At 38.7% G+C, this 24,536-nt stretch overlaps 1 protein-coding gene across 7 annotated transcripts in view; it reads left to right on the top strand.

Annotated features, from left to right (window-relative positions):
- Positions 1-2,453: 2,453 nt before the first annotated feature.
- Positions 2,454-24,536, top strand: part of LOC106532009 (EH domain-binding protein 1-like protein 1) — a gene marked incomplete at its 5' end in the record, with an annotated part of 38,861 nt that continues 16,778 nt past the window's right edge. The window contains 14 exon segments of one of the 7 annotated variants that reach the window (XM_014027984.1): positions 2,454-2,621; positions 6,193-6,318; positions 6,423-6,566; positions 7,994-8,188; positions 8,308-8,367; positions 11,283-11,385; positions 12,847-12,912; positions 13,103-13,276; positions 15,535-18,611; positions 18,716-18,764; positions 20,110-20,316; positions 20,549-21,088; positions 21,415-22,815; positions 23,039-23,213. In XM_014027984.1, coding sequence (XP_013883438.1) covers positions 2,454-2,621; positions 6,193-6,318; positions 6,423-6,566; positions 7,994-8,188; positions 8,308-8,367; positions 11,283-11,385; positions 12,847-12,912; positions 13,103-13,276; positions 15,535-18,611; positions 18,716-18,764; positions 20,110-20,316; positions 20,549-21,088; positions 21,415-22,815; positions 23,039-23,213 — 6,485 coding nt within the window. 7 annotated transcript variants of the gene reach the window in all.

Below are 24,536 nucleotides of genomic sequence, written 5' to 3'. Positions count from 1 at the left end.
GCTGTGACGTATGCGGCCGACAAATTCGGCCTTCGGAGGACCCGGCCTGCCGTTTTGGACACAGCCTATGTTGAAGCTCCTTTAAAGTTTGCTGCACAACATTTAGACAAGCCTGTGTAATACTGGGAGAATATAGTCTGGTCACTGGAACCTTCAGAAGTTTAGACATTCTTCTGTAACCGATGCCATCATTGTGCTTTGCAACAATAAGGTTGTGAAGGTCTTGAGAGAGCTCTTTACTTTTACCCATCATCAGATGGTTCTTGTGTGATATCTGGCCATCATTTGGGACTGAACCAGCTGATATTAATTTGCACTGACAAGGGGCAGGCTTGCTTTCTAATTACTGAGAGAGTTCAGCTGGTGCCTTGGCTTTCCATGACTTTTTACACCTCCCTTTCTTCATGTGTTCAATACTTTTTCCCTGTGCCATTCCACATTATTACAAATAACTTCATTTCTGGACATTTACGGTTTGCAGGGGTAGACATAACCATTGTTTAGGTTGTACGAGACAACCTATTTTCATTTCGGACAACCAGATCCTGTCTCCTGGTTGTCCGGTGGACAACCCAAAAAAAAGACCTTGATTAAAGTTCTCTGCTGTGGGTGTCCATCATTTGTAAAAATGAAAGGGAGAGAAAACTTACTAAAGCCGAACAGAACACTAAACTGTAACTTTTAATAAGGTCATGTACACAGTACACTCCTATTTAAGTGAAAATGTTTGACCTATGAGCAGAAAGAATTTTATGAATTTTGGGTAACTTCTAGATTTTATTAGCAACATTTTTGCTGCTTTACTCCCTGAGCCTTAAATACTCTTTTTCAAAGAAGAGAATGAGGAAGTTTTATTCACGCAGATCCTGTCAACCTGGCTGACTGAGAACAATTATATATAATAAACTTTGTCTACAGAACAATATACTTGTTAAATTACATTTTTGTTGAGATTCTTTTGGACAACCAAAATGTTTATTTGGACAACTAGGTTTTGTGAACAGGTTGTCTGCTGGACAACCTGAAAAATATCCTTATGTCTTCCCCTGGTTTGATTTCTTTATGGATCACTTGGGTTGTTACCGACATCTGGTGAAAATTTCATGTCTTTAGCACCTCTAGTAATATATTTACTAAGAAAAATGTTGACGTGTTCAATACTTATTTTACCCACTGTATATATATTTCAGCATGATTTTTTTGATCTAAGGTTTGCTTCATTTAATCTGTGATTACTACACAAATGAGCTGATTTTACCAAGATATAAAATAAAATACATTCAGTGTGAGGACTTTTCATCTTACCATTGGATCCAAAAGTACAAACATTAGCTGGAGGTTAAAGTTTGTTTAAATGCACTGTAAAAAAGGCAGCCATATTACTGAACTGACCAATAATTACAGATCCGGTTTAGTTTTTGTAAAATATCCACTGATATTTTGTTGAAGTCTCACTGCTTGAAAGCAGGGGCAGAGCCAGCCCTRTGGCCCCACCCCTGTCTGTATCTGTCAGGTAAACTTTCTGTTGTAATGTCACTCAGCTCTGAGTGTTTATAACCAGTGTAAAACACCACAACTTTTACAAACCATGGCTCGCTTTGTATTCACAGCTTGTAAATCTGCATTCTTCATGCCATTTCTTTGCCCTCCTTGGTTTGTTTTGTCCCCACCGGGGAGCAGCCTCCACAATAATGCTCAACCACTGAGATTTACTTCTGAATCCTAATCTAGACCAGTTTATAATAACTGTTAGTTATCACTGGAGTGGCTTTTAGACCTGGACCTGAGCCTCGGGTGGTTGTTTGTCAGAGGTGTCAGAATACAGGTCTTCTCTTCAGATTGGTTCGAGACCCTCTCAACAAACAGAATGGTTCCAAATGCCTGCGACCATTCTGGGACTGTTTTTAAGAGAATATTTATAGCTTGAATTTTTGGAACAGTTTAACCCACAACTTATGTTTGGAGACATTTGGACACTTGAGAATTTGTTTTGCCAGCCCGTCTCCAAAAGGCTCAGTGAGATCCTCCTTTTGCTTTCTACACTTTTACATTTATAGTAATATATCTATGGTAAAAAACAATATATAATACACAAAGAACAACCTAATCGTGTGTATTGTGGTTAATATTTGGTCGCTGATGGAGCTAGGCTTGTTGTTTTCATGAGATAGGGGAGGCATCCCTAAATCCTGTTTAATCAAGTTTTCCATGGTTTCAACCCAAGAAAGTTTTACTGAGCAGTTTTTCAGGTTAGACTGGATTAACTGAAGATGTTGAGCTGGTTTAAGGCAAAACAAATGTGGAAAAAAAAAAGAGCTGATTCTTTCTGTCTGCTTGTTTTCTTTGTTGCTTACAGTCATTTTTTTTTTTTTTTTTTTTTTTTCTGCTTGGTTTTCTTTCTATCTTTTTCATCTCTTCTCTGTCACCTCCTGGACAAACTGCAACGCATCTAGCTCCACAAAAACCTCATAACTTCCACAGTGATGCCTTTGTAGCTGAAGCTGTGGAAGCCCAGCCTTTCTCTGCACTCAACCCTTCCAAAGAGCGACCTCGCTCCACCTCTGCATCATCCTGTGATCATCCTCTCCACTTTTCTGCTTCCACTGAAAAGTCTCACTCAGGTTTGTTCAGCTGGGGCTGGTTGTATTTTTGGGAATGAGGTGCTATTATTGTGTTTTATTTTGTAATCTAATGCTATGCTTAAAACGAGTGACTATATAGCCTAAATCGGGGTTCTTAACCTTTTTGACCTCGGGGCCTAATTTGTTGAACATAAAGAGGCACGAGGCCCAGTCAGACATTACCAATGTATGGATCAAAATGAAAATTATTCTAAATCTTGGTTTAATGTGTATTATATTTGCATTATAACTAAGTTAAATACATTTACAGTTTAAAAATAAAACTCTGGTCAAATAACCACAAGACATGATTATGACAAACATTATTTTATTTTGTAACCTGCCCACAACAGTCAGCAGGCCACTCAAGCTTATCAACACAAAAATATATATATTTTAAACATAAACAATAACAAAAATAGACTAAAAAATTGTGGTCATAAAATAAATACATTCAAAATTTTAGTTATAAACTTTATTCATTTCATAAAAAAATTCTATGTACAATAAAAAAGAAAATTCAATTAAATTGAAATGAAAGGTGGCAGAGAGAAGAAAAAAATTGATAATATCTGCCCCTTTTTTCTCAAATATAGATTCAAACTATAAGGGTCTTCAGTTAACAAAACAAAACATTGAAACTTTCTAGAACAACAAAGTGAATGTCTTCATATTAAACCATTTCATTTTTTTAACAGTCCAGTCTTTATCATTCTCTTAAATATGTATATTGATGTGGCACTTTTAACATTGTCTTCTAAATTATTCCACAGTCTCACTCCTTGAATTGAGGTGCATTGTTCTTTCAAACGTTCTAAATTTAGGTTTCGTGAACATCTCTATTTCCTTTAGATTATAACAGCTTTCTCTCTTTATAAAATTTATCTGAACATTTAAAGGTAATGCATTCAAATGTTCAATGTTTCAAATACAAAAGCTGTAAAATAAATTTGATAAATTGCAAATGAAAATATAGCCTTTTTAAACTTTTGCAATCAGAAGCTGCTCTTCATATTAGTGACAAACAATAACAGTAACAACAGCTTTTTGACAAGTTTAAAGTTTCTTTAAAATACATTCAAAATGTTTAAAAATAAACTACAAAAATTAATTTGATGAAGTGCAAATTAAAATATCTGCAAATGTATTTGATAATGTTTTGAACTTTTAAAATCAATATTTTAAAAGCATGGTAAAAACAGAAGCTGCACTTCATATTAGTGACAAACTTTGACTTTTTTTGACAGGTTACCTTTGTTTTTGCCTTCTACTTTTCATTTAAAATAAGTTTCCATTCTTGGCAGTTTTCTAAGGTTCTTCTACGTATTAAAAAATTGTTAAACATCTGAGTGGCGCACTACTGCTACTAGTGGTGAGAAAGTGTATTGCACCTCATTCAAAATCAATGCAGTCCTGCGGCCCTTTGAGGCCCAAAGTTAAAAACTGTTGTTCTTTTGAGGCCCTCAAGGTGGTGCTCACGGCCCACAATTCGGCTGCGACCCATGGGTTAAGAATCTCTGGCCTAAATTACATAGTCCAGAACTGTAAATAATTCTGGGACCCTAAATATGGATATTAAAATTAGGGATGCATGATATATCGCCATTAATATCGATATCGGCCAATATTGGTCATTTTTTAGAATATCGTATRGGTCCGATATGTAAAACTGGGCCGATAACATCCAATATTGATTTCCCACTCTTTATTTTTGTGTTTCTGCTTTGGGAGGGGATATGGTTGGTCTAGTGGTATCTGTTTGATCATGATAGTGATAAGGACGCTGCGCAGCCAGGAATAACTGAAGTAGAGCCATGTCAGAGGTCTGGTTGTTTATTTAAAGCAGGGGTTCTCAAGCCATTTGGGTCTGGGTATCCCTTACAAGGGCGAAAAAAATTCCAGGGACCCCCTCATAAACCCCATGCTGTTTTAAAAGATAAATCATTGTCATTTCAATCCCTAAATGCCATAGGAATACATATTTTTATTAAGTTGATAATGTTTATTTTATTAGTTCATTGTTCTCCATACATTTTTAAAAATTAAAACCAAATAAACAATTTAGTGAAATTTTTGAGGACCCCCAAGATACTTCTCGCCAACCCCTGGGGGTCCTGGGACCCCAGTTTGAGAACATCTGATTTAAAGTATCAAGAAAAGACCCAAGTGTGTTTGTGTGTATGTGAATAATATAATTTGTGTGTTTGTGTAATATCAGTAAATTTCGGTTATCGGCCATAACAGCAATAATTATATCGGATATCGATATCAGCTGAAGTTTTCATATCGGTACATCCCTAATTAAAATCAACCAGCACAAGCCAAAGGCAGGAGGCCTTTTCTGTATGTCCGATATTAACTCAAGAAAGATCCTACCAAACCTTAAAGACTTAGTATTTATTGAAAGATTTAACATCACCCACCGCCTGTCCTGCCAGAGTTTGAGACTACGATCATCCTATGTTGATGAAGGCAGATTTGTAGATGTTTTGGCCAAGCCTCAAAAGTAACATGAGGCATGTAAATGTCATGCTCAGAGTATGTGTTGTGATTGACTCTCAGCTACTACCACATTATTCTTCAGCTTAATATCTGTCAAATTGACTGAGTTAGGTTTTGTGAAGGCTAATATTGATTAGCTGTGGTAGCAGTCTTACAAAAAAATTGACTCCAAAAGTTAACCAGTTGTAGCGAGTTATTAATTTCTGAAAGTCTCAATGGTTGATGAGATATTTTGCCAACAGACAGCGTTGACTCCAACATTTAGTGCTAACATTTTAGGCACATACGTGTAGCTTGGAATACGTATTGTGGGTCAGTCTCAACTACTACCACAACAAATTTAATCTGAGTATCTGTAAATCTGACTGAGGTAAAGTTTCTTTGTAGGTCAGATGGCAGCAGCAGCCTCCTGGAGTTAATTTCTTGTCGACGTACATCCAAACATTTACAGTACTTTTCAGAGATTTTGATAAAAATCCATCCAGTTATTTATGAGAGAATTTATCATCATGCACATAAGCAAAAACATTGGCTCTGTCCAAATTCAGGAGCTGCGTCCTTCGAAGGACCCGGCCTATCCGGTCTAGGTGGGCTGGGTTCTTGATTGGTCGTGAAGACCTAAAAAATTTGGCTGTGAATTTGGACGGTCTAGCCTTCTGCTTTATTCCCGCTCCTTTCTCTCGCTTTGTCCGCCATTACGAAAAAAACAAAAATATCTGGTCAGCCTGCAATGCATTATGGGATAGGCTGATCCATCGAACTCATCCCTGAAATCAAGGAAAAGGGAGGATGTATTTGTGGGTCGGTGCCTCCGGCTCGGTGTTGTGACACAAGCAGCTGATAAATTCTGCCTTCGGAGGACCCAGTTCCTGAATTTGGACACAGCCGTTGTTGCCCACTGCCTCTACAGCAGGTGATAATTTTTATTATTATATGGACCAAATATAGTAGCCACAGCTAATACATCATGTTTATTACACATAAAAACATTGTTTGTCAGCTTTTCCTGCTGCTTGAGATACAGAGAAACAAGTTTCCTGTTTCCCCTTCTTCTGCTCCTCTTCTTCAGTTTCATTAAGATCTTCCTCACATGTAGCTGCTGCTGCCAGATCACCCAAAGCTCGGCCCCTCTCTATGGGGGACTTGGGTTCTGCACTTACCAGACCCAGCAGCCTCCCATCTGCCCCAGAGAGAGGTAAAGAGGCAGAACTTTGGATAGAAATGTCTTTTTCATGCTCTGTTTCTTCTTCTTCTTCAATGCTTCCAAGTTATTTTTTCATGTTTTTATTTTTCCTCCAGCATCCTGGCAGACTGAATGGAGGCCTCCTAAGTCCCAGGCTCCACTAGCACAGCCTGCTCTTTCTTCTAAGTTTCAGCATGTTGCTACTTATTATCCTGGGCAAATGGCAGAGCTGCAGAAAACACAAGGATTACAGATGACATGTAATGCTGCTCTACATGTAACAGTTAACACCCTCTGTACATCAGTGTTAAACACCCAGATTAGGTTTTTACTTTTTGCAAACCTGTATTACCATTTGATTTGCTTATGTTCCTCCCGTTCCTCCTGGTTGATTCATCACTGGTGTACTTTTACAATAACGTTGACTGATCAGAATTGGGTGGTGACTTTTGGACCCGATCACATTTGTTTTATGAAGCTGTTCAAATCTGATTTGACTGCATGTCATATACTCTGATGCCTCTGTTTACATTTGGTGGTGAAATGCATTTCTCAAAACATTTTATGTTCAGAGGTCAGTTACCTGCACTTTATATTAARACACACACAGTCTAGTACAGCTGTCTTTTGGGGATATTCCATTGACTTCCATTAATTTCTATAGTCTAACCCCAACCTCTGGCAACCTAAKCTCACAGGTACCTGACCRTAAACCTAACCTAAACTCAATTTACACGTTAGTCCGACCCCRAACCCCTGACCCACCAGTGGCATTTCCCTCCATGGGGACYAGGCTTAGGTCCKCATAAGTACCAGTTGGTCCCCARAAGAAGGCGTGTCTGCCAAAATTGGTCCCCACATAATAGTGAAGACCCACTCTCCACACAGAGGGCTATCAATAACAAACAGGACACCAGCAGCTCTGCTAATGTTTATTTAATAATGACAAGARATTCAGACATCTGAGCCTCATTATATTTACATTAACACAGTTCAGAACATTTCAGTCACATTTTTATCTCTTAAAGAGCCCACTTACCTAATAGACATAGTATAAGAGAAATAAAGAAGCAGATTAATCAGTCACATCAAGACACTGCACCCTCACTGCATCTGATATGTGTCCCATCCAGTGACGGATCCAGGATGTTTTTTAAGTAAGGGGGCATCAAGGGCCACAATATTCACAGAGAGGCCAAGTATTTGTTCAGTATCCTTGCACACAAATCCCAGGTTTTGGTAAGGTGTATATATTTAAACAGTCACACATGAAAACACTTGTAATGTAATTTAAAAAAAGCTTGCACAGTAAATTCTTACCAACTTTACATGCATTTTTAACGTACGTGGATAAAATACTCTCACACACAGCATGTGAGAAAATCCAGTCATCATTGGTGAGTTGAGAGACTTTTRCTGCAGGGTTGTTCAAATTTTAAGAAAAGAAAAAGACTTCTACATATCAGCTTGATTCATGCTGGACTTTTCTATTGGTTTCATTTAGCACCTCTAGTGCTTGATACTGATACTTGATATTGTTTGATACTGAACCAGGCAGTCAGTTTCTCCCTTTCTCTAGTTCCTCTCCTCACTACTCCACTTGCTCTGACTCTGACATGTCTTTCATACTTGWTTTTTCCTTCGTTCCTTCAACTTTCTTTTAACTCCTGTTTATATTCCCTGTCAGCTTCATCCTCTTTGCCTCCTGCTCAGACTGTGGATCAGAAYGGACAGGGAGATGGACCCTATGATGCCTCCCTGACAGTAGAGAACTCCACATTTAGTCCTTTAGGTTCTTTTTCTGGCACTCTGTCCTCTGGGCCTTCTCAACAGGCAGATATATCCCAAACAGCTGCTCTCTGTCCTGATAGACAGGATGCAGGTAGAGAAATAAAAACACTTCAGTTACGTTAGTGCAGAYTAAAAATACACAACTAGTGCAGCAAGTGATTTCACAGATTTAATGGGATTTGTTAACTCTTGGCTATGCTTCATTTTTAGAATTCAGGAGACAGCTGGACACGCTTTGTGAAGAGGACAGCCCATGTGTGGCACCTYCAAGTGAGTGAGAACACAACACAGRGCTACACATCCATCCATCCATCCYTCCATCCYTCCATCCATCCYTCCATCCATCCATCCATCCATCCATCATCTTCCACTTTATCRAAAGTTGGGTTGCGGGGGCAGCAGTTTGAGCAGGGAAGCCTGCACCTCTCTGTCCCCATCTCTTCTATCTCTTCTGGGAGGATTCCAAGATGTTGCCAGGCCAGTTGAGAGAKGTAGTCCTGGGTCTTCCTCGGGCTCTTCTCTGAGTCAGACATGCCTGAAGCACCTCTCTAGGGAGGCATTCAGGAGGCATCCTAACCAGAACCACCTTAACTGGTTCCTCTGGATGTGGAGGAGCAGCAGCTCTTCTCTGAYTCTCTCCTGGAGAACTGAACTTCTTACCCTATCTCTAAGGGAGAGTCCAGCTACCCTGCAGAGAAACTCATTTTGACCGCCATGATGTTTTTTTTTTTTGTCACTATCTAAACATTGTGGCCATAGGTGAGGGTAGAAATGTTGACCGACCAGTAAACAGAGAGCTTTGCCTTACAGCTCAGCTCCTTCTTTATCACAAAAGACCAGTACGGTACTATGGAGCTAAACTGAGGTCATAAGGTTTGTTCAACATAAAAAAAATTGAAACTGAAAAAAGGAGATTCGAAACTGAAAAAAAATTTGAAACTGGAAAAAATTGTTTTGAAATTGAAAAAAACATATATTTTAAACTGAAAAAATATTTGAAACTGAAAAACAGTGCATTACAATCTGGAAAAGTTTCAAACATCTTGTCTTTTCAGTTTGAAAAATTTTTTCAGTTTCAAATTATTTTTTCAGTTTCAAACTTTTTATTTTCAGTTTCAGAGTTATGACCCCGATTTAACGTGGGGGGCGGGGCCTCGGATGACAGGCGGTGCAGAATCATGATTGACAGCTCAACACGAGCTGGACAAGGTGTTGCATTCAGGAACCACCAGCTATGAGTGGAATGTTGTCAGTCCAATAAATGCCTGTTATTAGAGGTTATCAGTTCTAAAATGTCTGCAGACTGTCCTTCCTTTACCTCCTAGTAGGTTGGAAGGCACTTATCATCTGTATYCCTGATAATATGCATTCAGGCTTAAYTGGGTTTGGCTTRTRCRCCTGGACGTGGAGCCCAGGCGGTCTGCCRGACTCGCTTTGACCGGGGGAGGCACTTGATCTGCGGCATGGAGATCTAAGCTGTAGCCAGGGCTCYCTCCAGACYTTGCTGCTAACAGACAGASAGSGGAGTTTTCCAGGTCTGCTCAGACGTGTTTCAAACTTTATTCAGCTGTTCTCTGTTACGAWTAACATTTCCTGAAACTATTGTGTGTTTTTATTTCTGTTTGACYRGGGAGAGGGGAAAWTATTATTTAATCTTAGACAACCAAAYTCCTTCTGTTGTCTAGGAGGAGTGAGAGTGACATCCAGGAATCYCTGGAGCTCCGCARGGCCAGCTATTAACCTGTCCCCGCCTACAGGGCTTGATCTGCGGCCAAATTTGGCTGAAATGCCCCCCGTTGCTTCTTGGGCTTATATCTCAAAAATTACCAAACGGATTTCTATGAAACGTTCAGGGAATGTTTATTACATTTCCAAGAAATGTTCAATACACCACATAGAACAGAAGATTAATCATTTTAAAACATTTCAGAGCCCGAGCGCATGCGCGGCTTCAAACCGCTTCAGAGCAGTAGCTCGGAGTTTCTCCAGTGGTTCTTGGATCAGATCAGAGCGGTGCACGCACTCTGAAATGATTTTAACTTTAATCTTCTGTTCTCTGTGGTGTATTGAACATTTCGTGGAAGTGTAATAAACATTCCCTGAACGTTTCATAGAAATCCGTTCGGTAATTTTTGAGATATAAGCCCAAGAAGCAACGGGGGTTTTGGCCAAACTTGGCCGCAGATCAAGCCCTGTAGGCGGGGACAGGTTGATAGCTGGCCATGCGGAGCTCCAGCGATTCATGGATGTCACTCTCACTCCTCCTAGACAACAGAAGGATTTTGGTTGTCTAAGATTAAATAATAAATTCCCCTCTACCGTGTCAAACAGAAATAAAAACACACAATAGTTTCAGGAAATGTTAATCGCAGCAGAGAACAGCTGAATAAAGTTTGAAAGTTGTCTGAGCAGTTTCAAATATATATATTGTCAGTTTCAAAATTGTTTCAGTTTCAAGTTATATTTCAGTTTCAAATCTCCTTTTTCAATTTCAAWTTTTTTTTTATTTTGAACAGACCTTATGACCCCAATTTACTGTAGCTCCATACAGTGCAGAGTCCACAAAAGGGCAGAAGCTGCACCGATCCTTCTACCATTCTTCCCTCACTCGTGAACAAAACCCAAGATAGTTGAACTCCTCCACTTGAGGCAGAACCTCACCCCCAACTTGGAGAGAGCAATCCAGCCTTTTCCGACTGAGGACCATGGACTCAGATTTGGAGCTGATGATCTTCACCTGTTTCGCCACGCATCGCACCTCACTTTTCTTTTTTGCTCTCTGTGTTGGGAGGGCAGCTCAGAGCTCACTCCGTGTGCCTGTTAGCAGTAACGGCAGGTATAGGGAGCGGCATTGCCAAAAACACTTCAGAAATTCGTCCAAATAAGCTAATTCTGGGGGATTCAGCGTTTTATACTGGATTACATTTTGTTTGGTCAATTCTGCAATTCTGTCTGCATTTCCTTAGCAACTTATAAATGAAAGTGAAGCGAGAGAAGGTGGATTCTGATTGGCTGTTGTCACGTACCTTTCTGCCATGTTAGATGGAGTAAAGAGGCTCACAGCTGATCATCGTGATCAACCTGAAAATGTTCTTGATCAGTAATCACGATCAAATAATSGCCCCGCCCTAGTGCTACATGTCCATACACAAAAATATAAGACTATKTACTTTTTCCTTGTTTAGGCTTTGACCCCAGAACATCTGCCAACCACAAGACAGACGTGTCTCAGGATTCAGAGGGGAAAACATCAGCAACAGTTGGACATGAGARAAATATATCAGCAGGGTAAGTGCAATAAAAACAGGAATTTACACAACTGGCTCTGCCTACTTTAAAGTGTTTTTATTAATTGTACCAAGTCCCACGCATGTCTGAGTGTGGAGAAACAACAAAGCAACAAAAAGGACAAGAACTCAGGATAAGAACGTCATTGGAGCATGTGGGGCCTACTTAGCTGTTTGATAATAATTTGAGCAATGCACATGTTCTGTTAGTAAGTGATATTTTTAATAATATTTTAGTGCAAAGTTCACAAAGTGTGGGAAATTTGGTCAGTAGTACAAAAACATAAATACATTTAAAGTGTGTATTGTTTTGTTTAAGTAGAATCTGCAGTGTCTGCTTTCCTGCAGTTGGCAGGAGGTGATGTTTGGAGTTTTCAGGTCTGCTGGCTCATTTAGAAGTTAGTGAACCAGGAAACAAGAATTTGTCCAACTTTCTGTTGTTACTGAAGCCAAATAATACAGCTTTGTTTTCTAACAGGATGTTTGTTATTAAATACACACAAACATGAACTGAACTTTTGGACCAGATTGCAGATTTTATTTTTACTACGACCCTGGCACAGTTTATGGTTTGGACTGAGAACATTTTATAGTGAAAGGTCTAAATAGTATGGGTACAACAATACATGTACCTGTATCGAACTGTTCAATACACACTTATATCAAACAATACAGATTTTTGAAATTTATTTTATCTACTTGTCTTCTGAAGATGCTCTGTGTTGAAGGATCAGTGGATCTGTGTTCGACTACTCCACCTAGGCTGCATTGTCGAGTGCAGATCCACCAAGAAACTTGCTGTTTCAGCAACATTTAATTTAAAAACTGGACTTTTGAGGTTAAATAAATGTTCATAATTAATTTAAATAAATTACAAGTTAAAAAGGGCAGGGACATTTCTCTTTTTTGTATCGAAAAAATATCGAAGGGAGTGATGATGTGGCTTTGGTGCCTCTTGCGCTGCACAGGATTAATCTTGTGTGATAAACTACAGATGTTTAAAATGTATTTACATGATGATCTTTTTGGCAGGGTGGCTCTGTTGGAAGTGCAGGTTGTCTTCCTTGGATAATAGCAGGGTAATATTGTTAACTGTTAAGAACAAAACTTGTTCTTAACTAGAGTCAGTTAAGGTGGTATTTTTCTGGGCTATGACTTTTGGAGATGTTTTTGCAAGAAAATCTAAAAATCTTCTGTTGCGGCCACACTGAATTATGAACGTTTGAACTTTCATTCTATACTTTACAATGAGTACTCTAAGATCCAAGTGCATTGGCTATTTAAAAAAATAATTAAATAATTGTGGTGAAAAGTTATCATGAATTTTCAAACAGTAAACTCAAACATGTTATCACTTTTTAGATGGAGAAAATTTGCTGTGCAGAAATATCCAGCTGGTTGGAAAATTTAAGCTCTAATTGCAGTGAGTTAGCGTTGATTTGCTTCTGAATTCTGTTTTCAGAAACATGCGTTGCAGAATGTGGCACTCAGTTCCTGACATGCCATTATTGTTGACTGTTAGTGAAAGGTGGGTTAGCCTGTTTGGTCTGTGATGCAGTGATGTTTTGCTTTTTCATAACAAAACATTTGCATTGCAACATTAGCTGATTGTCTCATTAGTTGTTAAAGGTTTTACAAGTCATATGTGAACTGCCCTGGGTTTTTTTTTATTTATTCCTTGATTTCTAAAATCTGTTCCTTGTTTTGTCTTGTTTCAGCCCTGTGAGGCAAAACCTTACTGGAGAGAAAAGTACTGTTGTATCAGAAACAGAGAGGAATAAACTCACAGTGGACAGTCATGGGTTCATGTCCTCAGAGAAACCAGATCATATTTTTACTTTAGATTCATTGTCTTGCTCTGCTCCTGGTCAAACACATGGAGATGAGACTGGGTAAGTTTGAGGGTGAATGAAGTAAACGCTGTTTTTGTTTGTTTGCTCCAGGTGTAGTGATTTACTGTGTGTTGCATGGCTTTAATGAATTGCATGAATTTTCTTGCAGGTGGCTTTTTACAAATTTAAATTAGATTAAAACAGCTGAGTCAGTGGTTTTAAACTCTTATTATATCACCTTGACCTCTAACAGAGTCAAAATTTTACTGATATTCATCTCTTTCTTATACTTGGACCTGTTCACTAAAACAGGAACAAATCCAATTACAGGGTGTGTAAACGCCTCACAGAATGAGCCAATATGAAGAATCCAGATGTTGTGAGGTAAAKATGCAAATCAATTCATCAGTACAACAGCTGCACAAGAGCTTTAAAATAATTTTGAACAACGTAGCTTACAGTAACTGGAGGCCATTTGTTTGCTTGGAGTAAAACTTGGACTGAATCACAAATATTGTCTACAACTTTAATAAGACCTAATATTATATTTGAAACAATGGGCCTCATGCAAGAACATGTTCGTATTCTTATCCTAAATTTCTCTTACTTTTGTTCGTACAAAGGGTTCGTACGAACATGTCACYTCAGATTCAACAAACTCTTCTATCTTCTGGAAACGTGCGTAAATGAGCTGCGTATATTACACCTGTTCTATCCAGCTGCTCATGCACGCGAGGAGATTAGCATAATTACCACCCCAAAAACACCATATAAGGCTGTTTCCTGCCTCAGATACAAGGAAGTGTCCATTCATTCATGAAAATTACAGCGAAAACGTAAAAGAACTTTATGCGTTCAGAGATTGAAGTCCGTCTGTCTGAGATCCAGAAAAGAAAATCTGTCATTTTTAGCAGGTCAGCTGTGGGATAAAAAGAGCTGCTAAATGTATAAACAACTGTGTTAAATCATTTTCATTTATTCAGAAGCCGCAGCGCTGCGCACCGTGCCCCCCCGCACTGCGGTGGTCTCAGATGCGGGTTTGAAATAAGCATTTTAAAATGTTTTCAAAATAAGTCTGGCACTTTGGAGAAAACCCAGGACTTACTGGAGGGATTGTATACCTCCTCTGGTCTGGGAACGTCTCGGAGTCCCCCAGGACGAGCTGGAAAGTGTCGCTGCGGAGAGCGCGGGGTCTTTCTCCTGCTGCCCCCCTCCCCCTGCCGCACCTGATAGCGGATAAGCCGGCCGGCCGGACAATTTYTATTGTTAGTCTAAATTATTACATTTAAAATTCTAACTCTAATTCAAGCAGAATAGCCTATTGTCAACATAATTATGGAGTGTGATTTATTTTCAACTCAAAATATCTTCAAACTAAAGAAATATAAAGTTATTAATAAAGAAAACCCGTCTGGATAACAGCAGACTGACTGTTCGTCAAATATGACAGGTCTGGACCACACATGAATTTTGTTCGTATCTGAAGAAAATCTTAGAATACGAAAACATTGGTGAATGCCACAAATTCTCCTAAATCACTCGAACGCACAACTTAAGAACAAATAATAAAATAAACATAAACAACTTACATGCACCAGGTTCCACACACATCAGGATGTATCAAAACGTGAAAGTGTGCCAAATTATTTGTGTTCTTTTAAGAGTTTCTTAATTTGATTTTTGTACAAAATAATTTGTGTACTAATTTAAAGAACAGATTTTTAGTTTTGCAATTTGAGGATTTTGCATGTCTTCATGCGTTTTTGAGATTTTACCTTTACTGACATGCAAGTTGAGCTTGCTTTGATGCTACAAGTTTAGCAATCACTCTTTTACCCCCAAGAGCAGGAGTTTCCAAACATTTTGGCAACTGACCCCACCACCAACACACACACAAAAAAAAGCTTTGCAACCCCAGACTTTTTTGTTTGAAAAACCCAAACATTGCTAAATAAGTCAATAAAACAAGCCATAAATATGATAAACTTCTATAAATCTTTTTTCCCCACATTTATAATTGTTCTTATCTTTAGTAATAATTGGATTGAAATGTTGCTAGTTAGCTTTTTTTTTATTTTTGATTTCTGGAGGTTTTCTTACAATTCCTAATCTGATGTTTTATGACCCACCGTGGGGTCCCAACCCCAACTTTGGAAGCCACTGCCACAACTAACATAGTATTAGATGTATGGTTTATGTGTGTTGAAAATAAATTACATTGTTGACTTTTGTGGTGTGACATACAGATTTGCATCATTTTCAGTTTTACTTCATGTGTCTACATGTTGACTTTAATTTTATGTCTACCTTCTCTTCAGAAATAACAACTTGGTTTTACAACAATCTCTGTGCCCAATTCTCACTGACGCAACAGAACTCCTCCAACCTCAAACTCAAAATACAACTTCTGAGCATCAGTTACCAAATCCTCCCACAGCAAGAACTGAACTGTTACTGGATCCTAAAGTGACAACAGAAAGCAGTCCTTTAGTTTGGGAGGAAATTCACTGTGAAACTACAGAGGAAACCACAAAAGCACTAGATACTGAGCTGGTAAAAGAAACAGCTGGTACAGATCCATCATCTGGTATTTTCATGATATTACACATCAATGATGATGATGATTACAATAAAATGAAGTCAGAAAAAGAAGCTGGCTTAGTAGGCATGTTGCCGTCATTCCAAACTGTGAGTGGCACATTTGATTCTTCAACTGTTATAAAACAAATAATTCAATCCTCTCTGGATGGTGAAGATGCTTCAAAAAAACAATCAGAGGATTATGAAACCTTCAGCACTGAGTGTGATGTCCAACTACATGATCATGTGAAGCAAACGGTAGGCAATGCCTGTCCCTGCCCTGGTGAAGAACATGTTTCTGAATATGCACAGCTTGAATTTTACAACAAACATACTTTACTGGAAACCTGTTCCAGAATTACAAACATTGCAGGAATGCCATCAAAATTACCCGGAAATGAAGAAAAACCCTGGCCAAAAGAACAAACAATAATTTGGAGGAAACAGTTGCAAATGGACATGTTACCAAAACATGCACCAGAAGATGATCTAAACCATCTAAACCAAAATGAAATGGCTCTACTCACACCATCTTGTCCAAAGGAGGCTATGAGTCCAGGTTTTCCATCTCTTTCACAAGTGTGCCTAAATATTTTTCAATTTTTTAAAAATCCACAAGAGACATCTGTTTCAGACATTACAAACGAAGATGAACCATTCACACCTCAAGAACTTCTTTTAGCTAAAAATATTGAAACTGAACTTTGTGTCATGGCAGTGTCAGTAAAAGAGGAAAATACAATTAAACTAAAGATTCCTGCGAAACAGAGTTTCTCAAATGATTCTTACAATCCAGGTGTAATGACTGTTCTACAACCCACTGTAGGATGCCACAGATCAGACAATATTGCAATTTTAAGTTCTTATCCGAAGACCTCACCAATTGAAGGCATTCCATCCTTAGTGCAAAATAATTTTACCCAGAATTGGGCAACAAATTATGAACCCACAATAATAAAAAAGCCAAAAAGAAATGCAGTTATTGAAAACCCACTCTGTGATTATGAAGTGAGGATCATGACACTTTTAGCCCCAACTTGTCCTAAACAAGCTTGTACATCTGGATTTCCATCTGCCTTGACACCCACACTAATTTACAATAGGTCCAGTAGCATCAATGCTCTTCCATCTTGCCCAGCTGTCTCTACAATAATTGGCTTTCCATCAATACAGAAAGCTGACAGCAAAGACTGGAAACCCATTCATCAGCCACTATGGGGAAAAGTTGTTAAAGAGACTGTTTTTCTACTACAGAAATATAAAATGCAGGAAGATGCAAAAGGTGTTTTTCTTGCACCAACTTGCCCGAGGCAATCACTCATCCCTGGCTTTCCGTCTTTTCCGAAAGCCAAGAATAATATTAGCACAATAAGTATGGTGAGTCTGTCCAGCTCATGTTCAGAAGTTTCACAGATAGCAGGATTTCCATCATTTCATTCTACCAAACGGTGGACAACAAGCAAAAAGCCACTCTTTGAGCCAAGAGTGATAGGCAAGCACAAATTACTAAATGACCAATATAAGAGAGGTAAGATGACAATGAAAGGAATAGTATTTCTTGTACCATCCTGTCCCAAAGTATCAAGTATTAAAGGTTTCCCAACTATTCCGCATCCCAAAATTGAGTATTATGGACCAAATATAGTCAACCTCCTTCCTCTGTGCCCCATTTTTTCAGCTACACCAGGACTTTCATCATTGGAAAGGCAAAAGGGAGAAAGATGGACTTCTGACCAGGGTTCACTGATGTACAGGCCACAAAAGATTATTCAGCACAGTATTGATTCCTCACTGGTTTACTTAGATAAACCAAAATACATGACACTTTTGACTTCCACTTGCCCAAGGGAGTCTGTGATTGTAGGCTGTCCATCTGTTGGTCAGTTCAAGATGCCAGCTGTTTGTTCAGAACATTCTTCCTTTGAAGGGGCACCAAAATTTCAGTTGCCTTCTAAACCTCTTGTCTCATATAATGAAACTTCAAAGACAACAGTTTATTTGACAGAAACTTTAAACCAAGATGACAAAACAACAAAGACCGTAAATGCCTTGGAACCATCTTTCCTTGAGCCTTCCAGAATCAGAGCATCCTTCAGACCTGAACATAAATCCAGTTTAGAACCTGATATGGTTAGTTTTGTACCTTGCTGTTCCAGTGCTTCTCATATCAATGGATTTGCATCTTTGATGGCAGTCTCATGCACAGAATGGTTTAATGAAACAAAACCAGTTTATGTGAGAACTCAGGTCAGACATTCAATTTTGATTGCGCTTTCTGGACCAAAGCAGCTGGATTACTTCAACAGAAAATGTATGGTGACTTCAGTGATATCCTGCCCAAAAAAGACCAGAGTATATGGACTTGCTCAAAAATCAAACAGATCACTAGACATGATCAGCTCATACGCCTCCTTTCCATGTACTTCATATATCCCAGGATTCCCATCAGCAAGAAGGAATAGCTCTGAGTGTACACAGGAACAAACCTGGGCAACAAATAACAAGATCTTGTTTGAGAAGCAGCTAAAAGAAAACCTTTTTATTGCGAATTTTCCTTCAAAACCATATCTTAAACAGCCTGAAAAGAAGTATATGGTAGCAATGGCTTCATCATGTCCACGCCTGTCACAGATTCCTGGTTTCCCAAGTTATTTGCAATCAAACAAATTGCATACTGTCTGTATTCCACTGTCTGTTTCTGCTGGGAGACATGCTTTACAAGAACTACCACATGCACAATCAGATCTCAAAGATGCAAGTGTTTGTGGCATTTCTTCATCCTCTGTTAGGAGCCAGCACACAGAGCTTACATGTGGTGAGTCATTTATAAAGTGTTCACTGGCAACATTCATAATAATACATTTTCAGTTGCTTTTTTCTTTTCATATATTTTCATATACTATATTTGCTTTGTGACAGAAGAAAAAGATGATACACAACCAAATACAGATGTTTATCTAGATAATGGGTAAGTGAGAGCCCATTGCTTTGGTGTGTTTTGCTCTGAGARGGGCTTGGTGCTTGCCTAATAGTAGATTGTGTGGATTGAGAAAGACCAGCTGTACAGTGCATGGTACAGGACTGTGAATTCAGCATGTTAAGACCCCCTCACACTAGTGTTGCAGTACTTGAGCATGGRGTTAGTCTCAAGACTGGTCTCAATACAACTTTTTGATGGTCTCAGTCTTGTCTTGAACTCGACCACATTTGTACTCAGTCTCGGACAATGAGGACTCAGTATTTTATTTCAAAACCAGTCAAGACCACAAATGTGGAKATATCACAAAATTGCCAGAATATTGTCCAGTTTAGTTAACATCCTTGCTTTCATTGGATGAAAAACATACTATCTTATCCAAATGTGACTCATTGCTAATTAGATCTTTTTGTACTGCTGTCACTTATCCCCACTACCTTTCAGCGAAAGAGGCCTACAAAATCTTCAGTAATACAGTTCAGCTACATAAATCATAAAGCATGTATCTGTAAAACATCTAGAATAAAACATAAAGCAACTTGTAAACTCTGAAGAACATRACTCTCAGAGATGGTGGGGACTACGTTAAACTTTTATCATTTGAAAAATAAACAAAAAGAAAACTAAGCTATGTGTAAGGGATGTTAGCAAAGCTAGCTAGCTAATGATAGCTATCTGCCTCTGTACCAAAATTCTTTACCTGGCCCATACACAAAGAGATTTAGTCAAAATTAGCTATACATATTGAGTGAACTACCCATGTACAGTACTGTATGTTTTAAGGCAGTAATTTCCAGGCCAGTGTGGCAGTACTGCAGTCCCATTCATTCCCCTCATTATCAAACACCCTCTTTTCTTTCTGCAGGCACAGGGTGTGATTTGAATAATTTGAAATTGCAAATTCGCCTCAACAGTTCAGTTTACAAATAACTCTTTTCCACCACATTTAAATATTCTTATGAAAATTCACAACAACCTCTCTTCTCAAAAATAAGTTAAAAGTACATTGTAAAAGATAGCAAACGTCAAATTGTCAATGACCAAGCAACTCTAGTGCATAGGCACTCCACATCATGCATTTGCTGGCACCAAGACAATAAAACACCATGTCCTGGGTGTAAGAGCTTTGTGCATGCTCAAAACCATAATGGTTTCTAACTGCTCTGTGTTTTTATTGCACGTTAAGACATTCTGGCAGATTTTTTTAAAATGTAGCACAGCCCTTATCCAGTGTGAAGGGGGTCTTAGTAAAAGCCATATTTTGTTAATAATTTTTTTAAATTCCACATACGCTTATTGAAACACAGCTTAAAAGTGTCTACATTTGGATCCTCAGGAAATCTCAAATAGAGAAAATAAAAATGAAGGAAGTCGAGACAGTGAAGAAATCATTGYATACATCAGGGACGGTGGGAGTCTTTGGATGGGAGATACTGGAGGCAGAGAAAACACTATCAGAAAAACAAGAAAAGCATTTTCTGTCAGCAAAGACAGAAGAAACATCTGGATTAGTAAAAGCTATTGTTGATGTTTTTCATAAGGGGTAAGTTTATGACTGGTCTGAAACTACAACTCACACATGCAACATTGTTTATTACTAGTAATTTTAAATGTGAACTGTAATACTAGATTTTCCTTCTAGTTTTGAATGCGAAAAGTAAGATTTGAGATAGTAAAAACTGGACTACATTGGCATGGAAATTTATTTAGAATCATTTTATCATTTTTATAATTACATTCATGTTCATTACTCCTTACCCATTTATTTTTTACAGTTATGAAACTGTGGCATCTGTTCTGGGGCCATCTAATTCTGCTTTAGCTGAGGTCGATCATCAAGTCACTTCATCTTCTGTGCATCAAAAAGAAAGAATGAGTCCTTCGAATGGGTTTAATCAACATTTTACTAATAGTAGTACCCTTCCACAGAAAGTAGAGGTGAAGTTTGAGAATGTTCAAATGAAACATGATGCTGAATATTCAACAAGTGTTGAGTCTTACATGTGGGACTTAATGGATGACCAGTCAGTCTTTTCATTGTCAAGTACTGACAGTGATGACAAGCTTTTTGTTTCAAGTATGAAGAAACAGCTACCATTGTCTCAGACAGACACAAGGGAAATATTAAAAGATGATGAACAAGTAAAGCAACAAGAGGCTTCTCCTGGGCAACAACATAGAAAAGAGACATTGTCGATGGGGCAGGACTTTGTATATACTTCAGTGTGCCTGGAAAGCTTGAAAGCAAGTCATCTGGCTGGTTTAAAACAGGAACACATAAACAGAATGTTGTCTTCCTCACAACCAGAGCAAGGGTGAGTGCTTGGAGACATTCTGGTTGCATGGTGTGGACATTTCCTTTTATTTTGTTGACACCTGTTTTCTAGGGCTTTTTAAACCATGTAGAAATTTGGTTGATCAAAGACAGGAGAAACTTAGGTCTTTGTCTCCTTTATAAGCTACTGTATCATTTAAATAGTTGTCTCTGCAAAGCAAACAAATAAACAGTGTGATGTATTATCAAAAACTATTTTTTTGCATTCCATCAAAATTTTGGTGTATCGTAATCGCACAAAGGATGCATGCTACCCATGCATGACAGAGCAACTGATTCTGAAGTGTGTTTTCTTTTTTCCTTAAGCCCAGAACAAACAAGATTGAAAGATCTATCTGCAACTTCTCTTCAGCCTACATCAAATGAATCACTTCCAGATACCATCAAACACAGGGAAGCACCATTGAATGTACATTTGCATAGGTCTTTAGATGATCAAGAGAACTGTGCAATAGAACAAGCTGGCGTTGCTGGTTCTCAGCCAGACAGGAGGCCAAAAAGAAATGGTCAACCTGAGCCAGGAGAGTGTGATCAAGAGAAACATGCTGCTCCAATAAGACCATGCAGAAAGAAAGATAGTTTAACATCAGACCAAAAACTGGATCATTTTTCTCTTATGCCCATCTCTGAAGTTATTTCAGTTCAAATCGAAATGAAGGATGCTACTTGTGAGATTCCTATAGAGTCAACCACCAATCCTACTCTTCTTCATACAATTCCACCTTTGGAAACTAAAGAAATAAAACACGATGAGCACACTTCCTCTCTTTCAGTCTTCAAGAAGAGACATCTTCCAAAACAAGCAAGGAAAGCTGACAGATCTAACGATGACAAAGAAACTGCTGCTCAGGATTTAAATGTTTCAGATGAAGAATTTGTTCAACCAATCCAGTTCAACAACACAACACTGGGGGATATGAAGGAACCTAAGCAGCCAGTTGGTAACACATCCATTGATGCATCCAGCATCTCATCCAAAGTGGCAGAAGACATACTTGGAGGAGGACAGATAGAACCAGCCAAGCAAACAACTAATCCAGTTCCAAGGCCTCGTTTAAAGAAAAGTCTTCGAGAGTCCTCCACAGATAATTGCACATCTACAGTGACAGCATCTCAGACATCCCATTGTGAGAAAGTACAAACAGAGGAACGTGCTTTCTTGTCAGTTCTATCAACATCTGATCAGTTATCAGTAGTAGAACAAAGTGAACCACTCTTTGATCTTCAGGCTAAATTTTCTACAGCTGTGGCAGGCATTGGTGAGAAACTGAGCCGTACACCTGCCCCTTGCATGGAACGTTCAGCATCATTACATCTTAAAGTGACCCCTAAAGGAGGTTTGGTTCCAATGCATGGTGACAATGCATTGCAGGTGGAAATGGAAGTGCTAGAAGCAATGCAAGAAGTATTTACCGTGGAGGATACCGCAGAGGTTCAGGATCAAACATTTCAATATTTGGCATTAACAAATGAACCATCTATTACCAATAAATTGGAGAACAATGACATTGGAAATTTCCTGGAACAAGATGTAGAAAGGTTTGGTACAATCACTGTTCCATCTCGTCAGGATGAGTGGCTGCACATTGAGCCTAAAAAAGACATTGAAGAAATGAAAATATGCCCAAGTAGCGAAGTGAAGGATGAAGAGTTCGGCTTTGGCTTTGTGTCTGTCAATGTAGCTGCTGATTGTTCAGAAAATCAAAGGTAAGATTAGTAAAAAAATAAAATAAAAATCAAATTAGGAAATGCACTTATGACAGACATTTGGTCTTTACATTTTCTTTTTGCTTTTGTGTAACTTTTCCCAGATGTCTAGTTATCTGGTCAATGTATGTGGTTTCATCAGTGACACAATCTGAAAAGTAAKAATAACAAGAAAAACAGAAAGATTTTACATGTTGTTTTGTTTATTTGTGCCTCTTAACAGGCTTTTGGAACAAGGCAAAGAATCCCCAGCTCAGCCTGTACCTGTTCTACGAGGAAAAAAACGTTTGAGTGGTTCTTCCTTAAATGACACAAAGAAACAAGTTGGTGCCTTTCAACAAGCCAGTGAACCGATAACTCCCCAGAAAAGACCTGCAGATGGGGCTACTGCTTTGGATGTGAGTGAAATCTATTATCCATTTTAAAAATTTCAACCCTTTTCACATTTTTCACGTATCAAAATCCCTTCTTGTGGCGGTGGCTCAGTTAATAATAATTATAATAATAATAATAATAATAATAATAATAATAATAATAATAATAATAATAATAATAATAGAAGAAGAAATAAAATAGTTATAAAAACACACTAAAATTAAAAATAAAATGACTAATTAAACGGTTCCTGTTGGTAATTCACAGATGCCAAAGACAAGTAGCTCATCACTGTCTTTGTGTACATATAGATACACTTACTGTGGCGTCAGTAGAATGACATCATCATCATCATCATCATCATCATTACTTAGAGCAATCAGAATTCAGCACATCAAGCCCTTTCACTAATGTTCATTGTTCTTCGATGCTTATAAAGCATTCACAGTGGGGCGGCTGTAGCAGAGTGTTTAGGGCAGTCGTCTTGTAACTGGGGGGTTGCTGGTTTGATCCCCCATTCAATTTTTTCTCAATTGTTGAGTCCCTGGGCAGTATACTTCACCCACCTTGTCTGCTGATGGTGGTCAGAGAGCCAGTGGCACCAGGGCATGGCAGCCCCACCTCTGTCTGTGTGCCCCAGGGCAGCTGTGGCTACAGTGTAGCTTATCACCAGAATGTGTGTGTAAATGTGTGAATGACTATAAATGTAAAACTCTCCATAGGAACTTGATAGAGCTATAGAAGCTCAAGCCAGTGTTATTTTTAAGCATGTATCTCATTCCATAATATTTGTTCAGTTTCAACAATGTGTAAACCAAAARGTAAGGTTATGAATATAACCATGGTTCCTTGAAGGAATGGAACGAAGTACAACACACAGTTGTATATGGGACACGCGCGRCCTCRCGTGCCTGGTTGAAGCCACCTCTAATCACGTCTTTAGACCGGTGACYTGGTGACGTTGAACGTCGGGTGACAGGCTCCGCCTTCACCCTATAAGTTTGGAGTCACCAGCGTCATTACTCAGTTAGATACCGCCCTTCACCGAGCCTTTTGTGATGCAGGGCCAACAAGGTGTTGTACTTCGTTCCATTCCTTCAAGGAACCGTGGTTATATTCATAACCTTACGTTCCTTTTCAGTCATTTCACTCAGTACAACACACAGTTGTATATGGGACTTGTCAAAGCGCCCCGCAGAGCAATATCAGACCTGAGTTAAGTAGTGTGTCTGAGTAAATACTGTACTAATGCAGAGCTTTGGACCCTGCAGAAAGTACAGAATGAGCCACCGAAGGTGCTGTTACATCCAGGCTGTAAAATCGTGCAAATGTGTTTGGTGAGGCCC

Source organism: Austrofundulus limnaeus, unplaced genomic scaffold, assembly GCF_001266775.1.
Source record: "Austrofundulus limnaeus strain Quisiro unplaced genomic scaffold, Austrofundulus_limnaeus-1.0 Scaffold706, whole genome shotgun sequence".
In the NCBI taxonomy this organism is placed as follows: domain Eukaryota; kingdom Metazoa; phylum Chordata; class Actinopteri; order Cyprinodontiformes; family Rivulidae; genus Austrofundulus; species Austrofundulus limnaeus.
Note: the sequence above shows the minus strand (reverse complement) of the source record. Positions and strands in the feature narration are given on the sequence as shown.